The sequence below is a fragment of the Argopecten irradians genome, unplaced genomic scaffold (genome assembly GCF_041381155.1).
Source record: "Argopecten irradians isolate NY unplaced genomic scaffold, Ai_NY scaffold_0019, whole genome shotgun sequence".
Taxonomy (NCBI): Eukaryota; Metazoa; Mollusca; class Bivalvia; order Pectinida; family Pectinidae; genus Argopecten; species Argopecten irradians.
This window is the reverse complement of record NW_027187486.1, coordinates 10,218-27,529: the sequence shown is the minus strand read 5'-3', so window position 1 is coordinate 27,529 and position 17,312 is coordinate 10,218. Positions and strand designations below refer to the sequence as shown.

At 37.2% G+C, this 17,312-nt stretch overlaps 1 protein-coding gene across 1 annotated transcript in view; it reads right to left on the bottom strand.

Moving 5' to 3' along the window:
- LOC138311374 (S-antigen protein-like) overlaps positions 1-17,083 on the bottom strand; it is a 29,898-nt gene extending 12,815 nt beyond the window's left edge. Inside the window, exons 1-2 of the mRNA XM_069252776.1 lie at positions 17,047-17,083; positions 5,905-6,381 (exon numbers count right to left, since the gene is read on the bottom strand). Of these exons, the coding sequence (XP_069108877.1) occupies positions 5,905-6,381; positions 17,047-17,050 (481 nt within the window). The 5' untranslated portion in view covers positions 17,051-17,083. The remainder of the gene's footprint in view (positions 1-5,904; positions 6,382-17,046) is intronic.
- Positions 17,084-17,312: the final 229 nt, after the last annotated feature.

The following is a 17,312-nucleotide window of genomic DNA, read 5'->3' as shown; positions in this document are numbered from 1 at the left end:
CCTGCTCATCAGGCCCCTGGAGAGTCAGCTCTCCAAATCTGGTCATCTTCCAAGAAGTGGTTATCAGGAAGAAGTCAGATTAATTAAGAGACAAATAAATCATATCTTTTCAATCATTTTCCAAAGGACTAGATATGATACTGGCTCTTTTTGGCCCCTAAATCTACCAAATTTCAAATAAAGTATTTAGAAATTAATTTGCTGCGTTTGAAATATTGAATATGCCCCTGATAAAAACTTAATGATATTTTTGTTGACAGAAAGTATGTTTTTGCTATATAACCATGGTAACTTTGCATAAATTATGCAAATTTGAAAATTTGGTCAATTTTGGCATATTTTTGATAGTTTTTCCTTTAGATTCAATAGAGCGCAACCTAGAACACACTTTATATTTTAAGTGAATTAGCAGACACGAAGAATACATCATTTTGAGAAATATAAAGTTTGTTCTAAAATGCGCTCTATGTTAACTAGATGAAAAACTGCATAAAAAGGGTCAATTTTGATGAAATTTTCACATTTTGCATAATTTATGTATAATAAAAATGGTTGCCATGGCAACTAGAACTGCTATATTACCTAATAGCACTATCAAATATGTCAAGTATGTAGTTAATATTTGAAATGCAAGGTTAACATCTTAAAATAACAAGCTTTGAAAAATAGCGGATTTGGGGGCCAAAAAATACCCTTACCATACCTAGTCCTTTATCATACATAAATATATGGAGCATGGAAAAGCACCATATCCAAATTGAGAAAGATCAATTATGTAATTTTGAATGTTCAACACATCATGGTTACAAAAAAGCTCTTTACAATATACATGCAGCACTATTTTAAATGATTTTTTAAATGGATAACAATAATTTCCAGCATCAAAGATTCACACAAAAATAACCCTGACCTTCTGACACAATAATCTAGAACTCTTAGTAAGTTTACTCCAAGTTTTGTTCTGTTGCTCAGTTTGCCAGTTACTGACCATAGGTTGGAAATGGTTTCTCTTAGTAATCCAGTTTTCCTTTTAAAAGTATAACAAGAGGCCCATGGGCCTTAACCGTCACCTGAGTTCAGATACAGAATGAAACAAAGACATATAAACACTATATATTGGCCCATCAGGCCCTTGAAGTCAGTCAGTTATTTTATAAATTTGACTTTTTAATCTATTAAGAGTATTTGGTTCCATCAAATCTGTGAATTCAGGAGAAAAAATTTTGAAATGATATCTATTTTGACCCCTCTGGCCCCTGGGGGACGGCCAGGACCAATATGGATATGACATTAAAATGCTATCTCAGGCTAATAATTCTAACCCAGTTTGACTAATTTTCTATGAAAACTAAGCAAATAATGTTCATAAAGGTGTTTTTCTTATATAAGCTATAGTAATTTGACCCCCCAGGGGAAAATCTGAGATCCCAGGGACATGAAATTTACAATTTTTGTAAAGGGCCTTAAGACCTTACAATCAATGAAAAGTATCTGGTTCCATCAAATCTGTGAATTCAGAAGATTTTTGCAATTTTAACCATTTTGTCCCTTTTTGGCCCCGCTCCTCTGGCCCCTGGGGGTCGACCAGGACCAATATGGATATGCTGTTAAAATGCTATTTCAGGCTTATAATTCTAACCCTGTTTGACTCATTTCCTATGAAAAATAAGCAAATAATGTTCATAAATGTGTTTTTCCTGTATAAACTATTGTAAACTTGACCCCCTCCCCAGGGGAAACACAAGACCCCAGGGTCATATAATTCACAATTTTTGTAAAGGACCTGAAGACCTTTCCATCTATGAAGAGTGTTTGATTCTACCAGTTCCAGAATTTCAGAAGAAGATTTTTGAAGTTTTAGTCTATTTGATCCATTTTGGCCCCGCCCCTCTGGCCCCTGGGGGTCAGTCATTGAAAATTTGTTAATACGATTCAATGGCCATCTCATAGGGATAATTCTGACAACATTTGACTAATTTCCTATTATAAATGACCAAATAATGCTGAAAAATGTGTTTTCCCTATATAAACTATAGTAAACTTAACCCTCTCCCCAGGGGGACACAAGAGACCCCAGGGTCATATAATTCACAAATTTTGTAAAGGACCTTAATGACCTTTCCATCTATGAAGATTATTTGATTCTACCATTTCCATAATTTCAGAAGAAGATTTTTGAAGTTTTAGCAAATTTGACCCCTTTTGACCCCACCCCTAAGGCCCCTGGGGGTCAGTCATAGAAAATTTGTTAATAGGATTCAATGACCATCTTATACTGATAATTCGGACAATATTTGACTCATTTCCTATTACAAATAACCAAATATTGCTCAAAAATGTGTTTTCCGTATATAAACTATAGTAAAATTAACCCCCTCCCCCAGGGGGAAACGAGAGACCCCAGGATCATATAATTCACAATTTTTGTAAAGGGCCGTTCTATCTATGAAGAGTATTTGATTCCACCACATCTGTGAGTGGAGAAGATTTTTGAAATTTTAGTCAATTTTACCCCTTTTGGCTCCTTCCACAGCCCCCTGGGGGGTGGGGACCATATAATTCACAACTTTGATTGGCCTTATGCCTTAGAAGGTTTGTGCAAAATTTCATTGAAATTGCTTCAGCAGTTTTGGAGAAGAAGTCGAAAACGACGCACAACGCATGACGACGGACAAAAGGCGATTAGAATAAGTCACTTGAGACTTCAACCTAACAAGAGGCCCATGGGCCTTAACGGTCATCTGACTATTAGCACAATACAACAGAGTCGTTTAAAGATTTTAGCCTATTTGACCCCTGTGACCTTGATTGAAGATCGAGGTCATTCATTTGAACAAACGTGGTAGCCCTTCATCCCTGCATGTCACAGGCCCAATATCAGGTCTCTAAGGCCTCTTAGTTATTCACAAGAAGTCATTTAAAGATTGTAGCCTATTTGACCCCTGTGAATGAAGGTCAAGGTCATTTATTTGATTAAATTTGGTAGCCCTTCATCCTAGCATGCTGCAGGCCAAGTATGAGTACCCTGAGCCTTTCTGTTCTTGAGAAGAAGTCGTTTAAAGATTTTATCCTATTTCACCCCTGTGACCTTGAATTAATATCAAGCTTGGTAACTTTTCATCCTAGCATGTTGCAGGCCAAGTATGAGTACCCTGGGCCTTCTAGTTCTTGAGAATAAGTTGTTTAAAGGTTTTAGCCAATTTGACCCCTGTGACCTTAAATGAAGACCAGGGTCATTCATTTGAACAAACTTGGTAGCTTTTCATCCTAGCATGTTGCAGGCCAAGTATGAGTACCCTGGGCCTTCTAGTTCTTGAGAAAAAGTTGTTCACAGATTTTAGCCTATTTGACCCCTGTGACCTTGAATGAAGATCAAGGTCAATTATTTGAACAAAATTGGTAGCCCTTCATCCCAGCATGCCGCAGGCCCAATATGAGTATCCTCGGCCTTTCGGTTCTTGAGAAGAAGTTGTTTAAAGATTTTAGCCTATTTGACTCCTGTGACCTTGAATGAAGATCAATGTCATTAATTTGAACAAACTTGATAGCCATTCATCCCAGCATGCTGCAGGCCCAATATGAGTATCCTGGGCCTTTGGTTCTTGAGAAGATGTTGTTTAAAGATTTTAGCCTTTTTGACCACCGTGACCTTGAATGGAGGTCAAGGTCATTCACTTGAACAAACTTGATAGCCCTTTATTCCAGCAACCTACAGGCCAAATATGAGTATCCTGGGCCTTCCGGTTATTGAGAAGAAGTCGTTTGAATGAAAAGTTTACGCACGGCGGACGGTGCATGATGACATTAGGTCATCCTGACCCTTCGGTCAGATGACCTAAAAAGCCTGACATGTTATTAAATGATCCAAACTGTTAACAAGAAATATGTATCAGAACAAGAGGCCCATGGGCCTTAACGGTCACCTGAGTTAGAATATATAATGAAACAAATAATGAAAAAAATTAAAGACATATAAACACTATATGCTGGGCCTTGAAGTTGGTCAGTGATTTATAAATTTGACTTTTTAGACAATGAAGAGTAAACCTGTGAACTTAGAGGTATTTTTTTTTATTTTAATCATTTTGACCCTGTTTGGTCCTGTCCCTCTGGTCCCCCCAGGGGGTCATCAAGGACGGATATAGATGTTAAAATGCTATATCTTAGGCTAATAATTCTAATCAAGTTTGACTAATTTCCTACGAAAATTGGGCAAATAATGCTCACAAATATGTTTTTCCTATATAAACTAAAGTCAACTTGACCCCTCCCCAGGGTCATATAATTCACAATTTTTATAAAACCCCTTAAGACCTTTCCATCTATAATTATTTGATTCTACTATATCCAGAATTTTAGAAGATTTTTGAAGCTTAAGCCTATTTGACCCTTTTTTAGCCCCACTCCTCTGCCCCCAGGGGGTCGGCCAGTACCAATGTGGATATGATATTACAATGCTATCTCAGGCTAATAATTCTAACCAAGTTTGACTCATTTCCTATGAAAATTGAGCAAAAAATGTTCATTAATGTGTTTTTCCTATATAAACTGTAGTAAACTTGACCCCCTCCCAAAGGAGAAACGTGAGACCCCAGGGTCATATAATTTACAATTTTTATAAACAAACTTTAAGACCTTTTCATCTATAAAGTGTATTTGATTGTACCATTTCCAGAATTTTAAAAGAATATTTTTGAAGTTTTAGCCTATTTGACCTTTTTTGGCCCCGCCCCTCTGTCCCCATGGGCTCGGCCTGGACCAATATGGATATGATATTAAAATGTTATCTCAGGCTAATAATTCTAACCAAGTTTGACTCGTTTCCAATGATAATTGAGCAACAAATGCTCATAAATGTGTTTTCTCTATATAAACTGTAGTAAACTTGACCCCCTCCCCAGGGGGAAACGTGAGACCCCAGGGTCATATAATTCACAATTTTTGTAAAGGATCTTAAGACCTTTCTATTTATGAAAAGTATTTGATTCTACCATTTCCAGAATTTCAGAAGAAGATTTTTGAAGTTTTAGCCTATTTGACCCTTTTTTAGCCCCGCCCCTCTGCCCCCAGGGGGTCAGCCAGGACAAATGTGGATATGATATTAAAATACTATCTCAGGCTAATAATTCTAACCAAGTTTGACTCGTTTCCAATGAAAATTGAGCAAAACATGCTCATAAATGTGTTTTCCCTATATAAACTATAGTAAACTTGACCCCCTCCCCAGGGGGAAACGTGAGACCCCAGGGTCATATAATTCACAATTTTTGTAAAGGACCTTAAGACCTTTCTATTTATGAAAAGTATTTGATTCTACCATTTCCAGAATTTCAGAAGAAGATTTTTGAAGTTTTAGCCTATTTGACCCCTTTTGACCCCGCCCTTAAGGCCCCTGGGGGTCAGTCATAGAAAATTTGTTAATAGGATTAAATGGCCATGTCATACTGATAATTCTGACAACATTTGACTCATTTCCTATTACAAATGACCAAATAATGCGCAAAAATGTGTTTTCCCAATATAAACTATAGTAAACTTAACCCCCTCCCCAGGGGGAAACTGGAGACCCCAGGGTCATATAATTCACAATTTTTGTAAAGGACCTTAAGACCTTTCTATCTATCAAGAGTATTTGATTCCACCACATCTGTGAGTAGAGGTGAAGATTTTTGAAATTTTACTCAATTTTACCCCTTTTGGCCCCTCCCACAGCCCCCTGGGGGGTGGGGACCATATAATTCACAATTTTGATTGGCCTTATGCCTTAGAAGGTTTGTGCAAAATTTCATTGAAATTGCTTGAGCAGTTTTGGAGAAGAAGTCGAAAATGTAAATTGTAAATTGAAACTTCGTCTCAGGTGACCTAAAAATCAATAAAGAGATAAATGAACCAAAGTATGCTTACCATCAATTGATTCCATTTCATCATCTTCAATCCCCTTTCCATCATCATTCATTTTCATCCCAATGTCTGTCATCTTATTGCCATCATCGTATATCATCTCCTTGGCATCATCATCTGTCATCTCATTGCCATCATTATTCATCTTAATCATGACTGTCATCTCCTTGTCATCATCTGTCATCTCCTTGTCACCATCATCTGTCATCTCCTTGCCATCCTCTGTCATCTCTTTGCCACCATCATCTGTCATCTCTTTGCCACCATCATCTGTCATCTCCTTGCCACCATCATCTGTCATCTCTTTGCCACCATCATCTGTCATCTCCTTACCACCATCATCTGTCTTACCTTTTACATCATTGATAAACCTCACATCAAATCCTTTTGGATCTTTATTTAATTGCATTAAGTGTTTTGCTGTTTCTTCTGACGAGGAGGATATATTCTTTAATCTTAATCTTTCTGATGACCTAGAAGCTGAAAAAAGGAAGTTTATATGATTCATGAGTTACATATCTGCATCATGTATATATAACCATTCTCATTTTGTGTCATAAATCATAACAAAGAACTGGTAATTAAATTATGTTCTACTTCCATATACAGTATATGTCAAAGACAAGAGACCCAAGGGCCTTAACGGTCATCTGACTACCTTGGCAATAGCTGTTTAGGAAATTAATGAGATATGGTGTCATGGTTAAAAAATAAAAACACTTGGTCATGACCATGTAAGGATCATTTAATGCAAGTTTCAGTCAAACTGCATGGGTAGAACTTCAAGAAGTTAAAATGTGTTTTCAAGATGGCGGCTTTGGTGGCCATCTTGGTTTTCGGGTCAACCCGACAAATAACAACACTTTGTTGGGACAATGTCAGTATCCTTAAAATTATTCAGACAAGTTCCAGCAAAATCGCACTGGTAGAACTTGAGAATAAGTTCAAACTATATTTTCAAGATGGCGGGAGTGGTGTCCATCTTGGATTTCAGATCAACATAAGATATAAAAACACTTGGTCACGACCATGACAAGGATCATTTCATGCAAGTATCAGCTAAATCACACTGGCAGAATTTGAGAAGAAGTTCAAAATTCAAGATTTTAGAATATTTTACCCCCCTGAACTTGATAGTTGGTCGGTGTCATTCATTTCAATAACTTTGGTAACTCTTCATCCCAGCATGCCACACCCCAAATATGAGTACCCTGGACCTTTTGGTTATTTAGAAGAAGTCATTCAAAGATTTCAGCCTATTTGACCCTTGTGACCTTGACAGTAGGTCAAGGTCATTTATTTTCACAACTTTGATAGCCTTTCATCCCCGCATGCTACAGGCCAAATATGAGTACTCTGGGCCTTATGGTTATTGAGAAGAAGTCGTTAAAAGATTTTAGCCTATTTGACCCCTGTGACCTTGAAAGTAGGTCAAGGTCATTCATTTTCACAACTTTGGTAGATCTTCATCCCAGCATGCTACAGGCCAAATATGAGTACTCTGGGCCTTATGGTTATTGAGAAGAAGTCGTTCAAAGATTTCAGCCTATTTGACCCTTGTGACCTTGACAGCAGGTCAAGGTCATTTATTTTCACAACTTTGATAGCCTTTCATCCCCGCATGCTACAGGCCAAATATGAGTACTCTGGGCCTTATGGTTATTGAGAAGAAGTCGTTCAAAGATTTTAGCCTATTTGACCCCTGTGACCTTGAAAGTAGGTCAAGGTCATTCATTTTCACAACTTTGGTAGCCCTTCATCCCAGCATGCTACAGGCCAAATATGAGTACTCTGGGCCTTATGGTTATTGAGAAGAAGTCGTTCAAAGATTTCAGCCTATTTGACCCTTGTGACCTTGACAGCAGGTCAAGGTCATTTATTTTCACAACTTTGGTAGCCTTTCATCCCCGCATGCTACAGGCCAAATATGAGTACTCTGGGCCTTATGGTTATTGAGAAGAAGTCGTTCAAAGATTTTAGCCTATTTGTCCCCTGTGACCTTGAAAGTAGGTCAAGGTCATTTATTTTCACAACTTTGGTAGCCCTTCATTCCCGCATGCTACAGGCCAAATATGAGTACTCTGGGCCTTATGGTTATTGAGAAGAAGTCGTTCAAAGATTTCAGCCTATTTGACCACTGTGACCTTGAAAGTAGGTCAAGGTCATTAATTTTCACAACTTTGGTAGCCCTTCATCCTAGCATGCTACAGGCCAAATATGAGTACTCTCGTCCTTATGGTTATTGAGAAGAAGTCGTTCAAAGATTTCAGCCTATTTTACCACTGTGACCCTGAAAGTAGGTCAAGGTTATTAATTTTCACAACTTTGGTAGATCTTCATTCCAGCATGCTACATGCCATATATGAGTACTCTGGGCTTTATGGTTATTGAAAAGAAGTTGTTCAAAGATTTCAGCCTTTTTGACCCCTGTGACCTTGAAAGTAGGTCAAGGTCATTTATTTTCACAACTTTGGTAGCTCTTCATCTCAGCATGCTACATGCCAAATATGAGTATTCTGGGCTTGATGGTTATTGAGAAGAAGTCTTTCAAATATTTCAGCCTATTTGACCAGTGACCTTCAAAGTAGGTCAAGGTCATTTATTTTCACAACTTTGGTAGCTCTTCATCCTAGCATGCTACAGGTCAAATATGAGTACTCTGGGCTTTATGGTTATTGAGAAGAAGTCGTTCAAAGATTTCAGCCTATTTGACCCCTGTGGCCTTGAAAGTAGGTCAAGGTCATTCATTTTCACAACTTTGGTTGCCCTTTATCCCAGCATGCTACAGGCCAAATATGAGTACTCTGGGCTTTATGGTTATTGAGAAGAAGTCGTTCAAAGATTTCAGCCTATTTGACCCCTGTGACCTTGAAAGTAGGTCAAGGTCATTAATTTTCACAACTTTGGTAGCCCTTCATCCTAGCATGCTACAGGCCAAATATGAGTACTCTGGTCCTTATGGTTATTGAGAAGAAGTCGTTCAAAGATTTCAGCCTATTTTACCACTGTGACCCTGAAAGTAGGTCAAGGTTATTAATTTTCACAACTTTGGTAGATCTTCATTCCAGCATGCTACAGGCCATATATGAGTACTCTGGGCCTTATGGTTATTGAAAAGAAGTTGTTCAAAGATTTCAGCCTTTTTGACCCCTGTGACCTTGAAAGTAGGTCAAGGTCATTTATTTTCACAACTTCGGTAGCTCTTCATCTCAGCATGCTACAGGCCAAATATGAGTATTCTGGGCTTGATGGTTATTGAGAAGAAGTCGTTCAAATATTTCAGCCTATTTGACCCCTGTGGCCTTGAAAGTAGGTCAAGGTCATTCATTTTCACAACTTTGGTTGCCCTTCATCCCAGCATGCTACAGGCCAAATATGAGTACTCTGGGCTTTATGGTTATTGAGAAGAAGTCGTTCAAAGATTTCAGCCTATTTGACCCTTGTGACCTTGAAAGTAGGTCAAGGTCATTAATTTTCACAACTTTGGTTGCCCTTCATCCCAGTATGCTACAGGCCAAATATGAGTACTCTGGGCCTTATGGTTATTGAGAAGAAGTTGTTTTAATGAAAAGTTTACGCACGGTGCACGGCGCACGGCTGACGGCAGACGGCGGACGCCGACGGACGGTGCATGATGACTATAGGTCATCCTGACCCTTCGGGTCAGATGACCTAAAAAATGTTCCCCCTTCTAGCATATCCCCTAAAGTCCTTTAAGTTGGTAGTGGGTGATGTGCGCTTTGGTTGTTTTTTCAGCTATATGTAATATATAAAATTTTGAATTTCTACCACCTAGGGGTGCTTTTAGTCAAAATTGTTTCAATTCAGCTCAGTATTTTTGGAGAAGCCGACTGCAGTTGACAGATAGATCATTACAAGTATGTCAGTGGAAACCAGTTGTTTTATTTCGACTTTCACTTATGGTGGAAAGACCTTACCCTGACCCTAACTCTTCTCTAAAATGAAATAAGATTAAACTAAAGAAGATTGTCTATATCCCGATGCATAAATCTCCAAATATTGAACTAAAGGTTAACATATGATTTAAGTTTGATGACCTGCAGCAAAACCTTCCTAAAATATCTGCACCAATACAGATCAAAACTGCTTCTTAAGAATTATAAATGCACATTTTAAAATTATTATGTTTTAAAATAATTCCTTACCTATTATTGAAGTAATTAAATGGTCTGAAACATTCACAATAATATCTCTGCAATTGTGTAAAATACTGCAGCAAAGGCATTTAGTTCACAGAAAGCTTTACATGTCTCAAGATCTTCATAGGTTGAGAATACAACTGTGCATAACTCATGCAAGTCTATAATATTCATATAGTTATCCTCACAAAAGCAAACAATTTGACTACACTCAAAGTCATGAAAGAAATATGCAAATCCAGCTGGAAATTCAATTTCTGGCATCATGCTGGTATAGTCAGCTACATGTGCATATTCAATATGTTTCTTCTTTAATTAGGTCATCAATTCAAACATTTATATGATTCTGATCAAGTAATATGTAACAATGAGAGGTCCCTTTATTTACTTAGCTGTGTGACATTCTGAGACAGAGACACTTTTTTCAATTGTTAATTACAAATCAGACACAAAAATTATATGTGTGAAAGCTTATGATATCATTTAGGAGTTTTCTTTGATTTTGACTAAATGACAGAAGGAATGTACTATTTAGGAGTAATGTCGCTGACAATCCAACTCTCTACAAACCACCCGAATTATATGGTCTCAATGGAGTCTGGTTTAGACAGAGTCCACTGTAAAATGATATAACATGGTATACAAAAGTTATGTAGTAGAAGTACAAGAAACGTATTCATAGAGATTGAATACTCATTTGTCTGTTGATGGCAGAGGAACCTCTAGGTAATAGGCACATCTCTACATGTACAATGTATACAGTCAAATAACTATCTTAGAAGTCTGAAGAGTTTTAATCAAAACACAAAACAATTCCAATATGCATGCCTCCAGTAATCTCAAAGAGTTAAACATCATTTTCAGGAGTCAAAAAATACAAATTTAAGAAGCCCTAAAGGAAATGACAACATGAGTTGTACATTGCAACAACAATGCATATTTGAAGTGATAAAGAGTTACCTTCAGGGGGAAATAACTAATGTTTTTGAAATAAGTACAATCAGTACATATACCTCCATATATGTACATGTACATACAATTTCTCCTTTTTTGGCCACTTAAAAGTGACCCCTCAGTCTAACCTATCTATCTAAATTCATTCTTTTATCAGCCTGTGGCGATATTCATCCAAACCGGGTCCCAATTACAATACCCAATTACAAAATTTATCATTATGTCACATTAACATCTGTTCTTCACGAAACAAACTTGAAATACTTGAAGCAGAATTTTCTGATTATGATTTACTTTGCGTATCCGAGCTCGAGACACACTTGAATGAGTCTATTACCGACAGCAACATTTCATTGGAAAATTTTAGTAACGTATTTAGAAAAGACCGAAATTTAAATGGTGGTGGGGTACTTATTTATGCTAAAGGCAATATTAACATTAAACGTAGATCGGATCTTGAATCAAATAATCTTGAACTGGTATGGACTGAAATAAATGCTAATAACAGATTAATTCTTGTCGGATGCATATACAGACCTCCTAATTCCCTTGTAAATTACTGGGATATACTTGACAACAACCTTAATAATGTAATAGATCTGCAAAAGGAAGTTATCTTGGTAGGTGATATAAATCAAGATTTGATTAATATTAATCCAAATTCTCATTTTCATAGAATTCTAGTAAAATATGGATTAGAAAATTCTGTTTCAGAACCTACTAGAGTTACCTCAACTTCTTCTAAGCTTTTAGATGTAATAATTACCAATAAACCTAATCTCATCTCTAACACCACAGTTCATAGTCCATCTTGTAGCGACCTGACTGCCCCGTAACCACTGAGCTTAACTTCAAATCTCTGAAAAAGCATGCTTATAAAAAGACCCTCCTTTATTTCAATAATACAGATTTTGACAGTGCTAACAACTATCTAAATTCTATTGATTGGGGTGAACGTCTTCAAGGTGATATTAATAACATGAATTCTATTCTTACATGCAGATATAATTCTTGCTGCTATTGACCAATATGTCCCCAAAAAAACCATAACAATAAGGCCTAATGATAAAGTCTGGATGACAAATGAAATAAGATTGAAAATATGACAAAGAAATCGTCAGCATTCCAAAGCTAAATTATTAAACACTCCTGCCTCTTGGAACAAATTTAGAACCATTCGAAACCAAGTTATTTCTTCTATCCGAGAGGCAAAAGAAAAATATATTACCAAATTACAATCATCATTAGTTGATAAATCTATCGATCCCGCCCGGTAAATGGTGGGGGATTGCCAAATCAGTCATGAACCTAAAAAACAAAAACGAGACAGATGCTCTTCTGGTCATTAATGATGAATTAAAATTACATCCCATTGATAAAGCTGAATCTTTCAACAATTACTTCACATCAATCTCAGTCACAGAAAAGAATACTAATGATTTACCTCCTGAATGTCCCCAACCTGAAAATACCTTTTCCTCGATTAATATTACTCGCCAAGATATTTCTGACCAATTTCATCTTTTAAATACTAATAAACCTGCCGGTCCAGACTCTATTCCACCAAATTTTCTTAAAGGTATTTCTGATTCACTTATTACGCCTTAAATTTACATAAAATTTTCAACAAATCTATCTCTTGTGGTATTCTTCCTACTGTATGGAAACACTCCAATGTTACACCCATATATAAAGGTAAAGGTTTAAAATCAGGTCCATCAAACTATCGACCAATTTCTGTAACCCCTGTCTTCAGCAAAATATTAGAGAAAATTGTATTTAAATATATGTATAATTTCATATCGGAGAATAATAACATTTCTAAAAAACAATCGGGGTTCTTGCCAAAAGATTCAACATCATTTCAATTATTAAACATCTATGATACAATTGTTAAACATTTAGATAAAAGTAAAGAAGTACGAATGGTTTTCTGTGATATTAGTAAAGCGTTTGACCAAGTTTAACATGACGGTCTTATTTATAAATTGAAAAAATATGGTATTAGCGGAAACATGATTAAATGGTTTACTTCGTATCTAAATGATATGAGTCAGAGAGTGGTCATTGCTGGTTTTCGATCCTCTTGGAAAACCATACTGGCACTGGTGTACCGCAAGGTTCAGTTCTTGGTCCTTATCTTTTTTTATTATATATAAATGATATAAGTGATAACTTAACTTCCAACGTAAAATTGTTTGCTGACGATACGTCACTATATACTCTTATAGAGGGAGACAGACAAGAATCTGCTAACATATTAAATTCTGATCTTAGGAAAACCTCTTCTTGGGCGGATACATGGGGGATAATTTTTAATCCCAAAAAAACTGTAGCTCTTTTTTTTTCAAGAAGGATCGACTCCATGGCGTTGCATCCCAACTTGATATTTAATAATCGCATTATAAAGAATGTAACTAATCATAAACATTTAGGTGTCTTTTTTAATTCTATGGCTAATTGGTCTAACCATATTATTTTTATTTATGAAAAAGCATACAAAAGGATTAATATATTAAGAATGCTAAAGTACAAACTTGATAGAAGATCTCTCACTAATATATACACATCATTCATTCGACCTATTTTAGAGTACGCCAGTATTGTATGGTCAAATTGTACACAGACAGAGTGCAACCTCTTGGAGTCGATCCAACTTGAAGCAATACGAATAATAACTGGATTGAGAAGAGGAACTAGTCATTCAATATTATATAGTACCCTTGAGTGAGAGAAGATCTTTACATAAAAACATCGCCTTTTATAACATTTTTAGCAACAATTGCCCAAACCACATTAATGACTTACTCCAACCTTTTATTAACACAGGTAATGTATACAATTTAAGAAATACAAGATTATTCGATTTGCCAGCATCAAGAACTCAATTATACAATAATAGCTTTTTCCCATCTGTAATGTCAGAATGGAACCGTCCATCCTGTCTGTTTCCCTCTATGTCATCTGTAAGATTAATAAACAAGAGGCCCAGAGGGCCTGTATCGCTCACCTGTTTTGTTTTTTTTTGAGTAATTCTGTAATTTAGTAATTAGTGATTAAAAAATCACAAAGACAAATTGATCCCTCGATTTTTTAAATTTTGAATCCCACACATATAATGATGCTATAGATACCATACGAATATGCTATCCAAAAAAAAAATACATAGTTTCAGAGAGGTAAGTAATTTATGTGAAAATAGTAGCCTAATTAACCTTTTTGGCCCTGCGTCGCCCCCGGAGGTCAGCTCTATCATTTTTAAGATTTTAATCCCCACCCTATAAGGATGCTACCATTGCATTATGAGTGCTATCCCATGCTTAGTTTCACAGTTGCAGAGAAGAAATCGTTTGTATAGAAATAGCCAAATTGACCCTTTTTGACCCGCCCCTCCGGCCCCCGGAGGGGTCAGCCCCATCATTTGTACAATTTTGAATCCCCACCCTACAAGGATTCTACCATTGCATTATGGGTACTATCCCATGCAGTTTCAGAGAAGAAGTCGTTAATATGGAAATAGCCAAATTGACCCCTTTTGACCCTGCCTCTCAGGTCCCTGGGGGATCAGCCCCATCATTTGTACAATTTTGAATCCCCACCCTATAAGGATGCTACGATTGTATTATGAGAGCTATCCCATGCATAGTTTCAGAGAAGAAGTTGTTAATATTGAAATAGCCAAATTGCCCTCTTTTGACCCCGCCCCTCCGGCCCCCGGGGGGGGGGGGGGGGTCAGCCCCATCATTTGTACAATTTTGAATCCCCACCCTACAAGGATTCTACCATTGCATTATGGGTACTATCCCATGCAGTTTCCGAGAAGAAGTCGTTAATATGGAAATAGCCAAATTGACCCCTTTTGACCCTGCCTCTCAGGTCCCTGGGGGATCAGCCCCATCATTTGTACAATTTTGAATCCCCACCCTATAAGGATGCTACGATTGCATTATGAGAGCTATCCCATGCATAGTTTCAGAGAAGAAGTTGTTTATATTGAAATAGCCAAATTGCCCTCTTTTGACCCCGCCCCTCCGGCCCCCGGGGGGGGGTCAGCCCCATCATTTGTACAATTTTGAATCCCCACCCTACAAGGATTCTACCATTGCATTATGGGTACTATCCCATGCTCAGTTTCAGAGAAGAAGTCATTTATATGGAAATAGCCAAATTGATCCCTTTTGGCCCCGCCCCTCAGGCCCCTGGGGGGGTCAGCCCCATCATCTGTACAATTTTGAATCCCCACCCTATAAGGATGCTACCATTGCATTATGAATGTTCTCCCATGCTCAGTTGCAGAGAAGAAATGGTTTATATAAAAATAGCCAAATTGACCCCTTTTGACCCCGCCCCTCAGGCCCCCGAGGGATCAGCCCCATCATTTGTACAATTTAGAATCCCCACCCTATAAGGATGCTACCATTGCATTATGAGTGCTATCCCATACATAGTTTCAGAGAAGAAGTTGTTTATATTGAAATAGCCAAATTGACCTCTTTTGACCCCGCCCCTCAGGCCGTTGGGGGGTCAGCCCCATCATTTGTACAATTTTGAATCCCCACCTTATAAGGATGCTACCATTGCATTATGGGTACTATCCCATGCTCAGTTTCAGAGAAGAAGTCGTTTATATAGAAATAGCCAAATTGACCCCTTTTGGCCCCGCCCCTCAGGCCCCTGGGGGGTCAGCCCCATCATTTGTACAATTTTCAGTCAGCAACCCATAAGGATGCTACCAGTCAAATTTTGTTGAATTCCGACCAGCGGTTATGGAGAAGAAGCCGATTGTTGACGGACGGACGGACGGACGGACGGACGGACGACGGACGGACGGACGGACGGACGACGGACGACGGACGCAGGACGCCAATGGCATAAGCTCACCTTAGTCCTTCGGACCAGGTGAGCTAAAAATGAATGTTTACGTGCTAGTAATATAGATAATTCTAAACAGTGCACCGACGCTTTTAGATATTCCGGAGAAAGAAAAATTAATATTATCTTATGTCAGCTTAGAAATTCTAGTAGCAATCTGCATTCTGATTTATTTAACTCCCATTTAATAGACAGTCCTGCCTGCCAGTATGGTTTCCCTATAGAAAACTCTCATCACTATTTCCTTTTTTGTCCTCTCTTTATTAATCAAAGACATCGTCTTTATAATTCAATCGTTGAATGCGCTTAATGTAAACATTCCCCACACCATTGAAACTTACCTTTATGGATGTAATTTACAACATTTTAAATCAAATGATATATTACTGAAGATTGTGCATGAATACATAAGGGATACTAGACGCTTTAACTAATGTTTAATTATATATTTACTACATTTGTACATCTACTATGTTACGTTATCCTTTGAATACCCAATGAACTCTTTTCTTTTCAAGATATTTTCTACATTTGAAAGTTGAGGCTAAATTTTTGAAATATATATATATTATAAATGATTTATGGATTACATGTATACTGTATATTCATTGTAGAATTATGGGAGAGGGCTAATATAGACTTTGCCTGTTGCCCAATTCCCTTTGTAAATGCCATCTTACAATAAAATATTCTGAAACGAAACCCCTCAGTCAGGCTATAACCAGCATGTACAAAATGTACTCTCCTGCTGATAGTGATAACCATTAGCAAAATTGAACTCCAACAGAAACCAAATAAATGATAGGCAATAATTAGAATTCAGGTGTGTGGTTTATACCTTATTGAAAGATTGAGATACCAATTCAACAAGAACTTACAAATCATATTTGCAAACTTTGATCTTGGCAGCCTGAAACATAGATTAGTTCCTTTTAATAAGTATATTCATACTTAATATGTAAAAGGAGCGGGTCGGTGTGGCTTGTACATATATATAGTGTTAAATACGGTCTCTGTCACTCAGCTGATGGAGCATGCTTCTTTGGCTCAGTCGGTAGAGCCGTAGATTTCCACGCCAGAGACCAGGTTGGATTCCTGGTCAGGCACTTGACAGGAATGTGTATTTTCCCTGTTTTTCTACAAATATACTAATACTTACGCATTGTTTTCAACTTCTTTGCTTGGATGACATCTTCCTAATAAAATAAAAAGTTACTTTTATAAAAAAAAAAAAAAAAGCAACTGGCAAATCCACACAACAGAAGCATGCCATATTTTTAGGTAAGCACTAAAATGGATGATAATCAATTGTATATTAAAATTTAATGTTACCTTATATTAATATCTATCGATCATTCCAGTTGGTAAACAGTTCATTCCACCTGTTAAAACATCTTGAAATCAATACCAGAACAGCCACCGAAA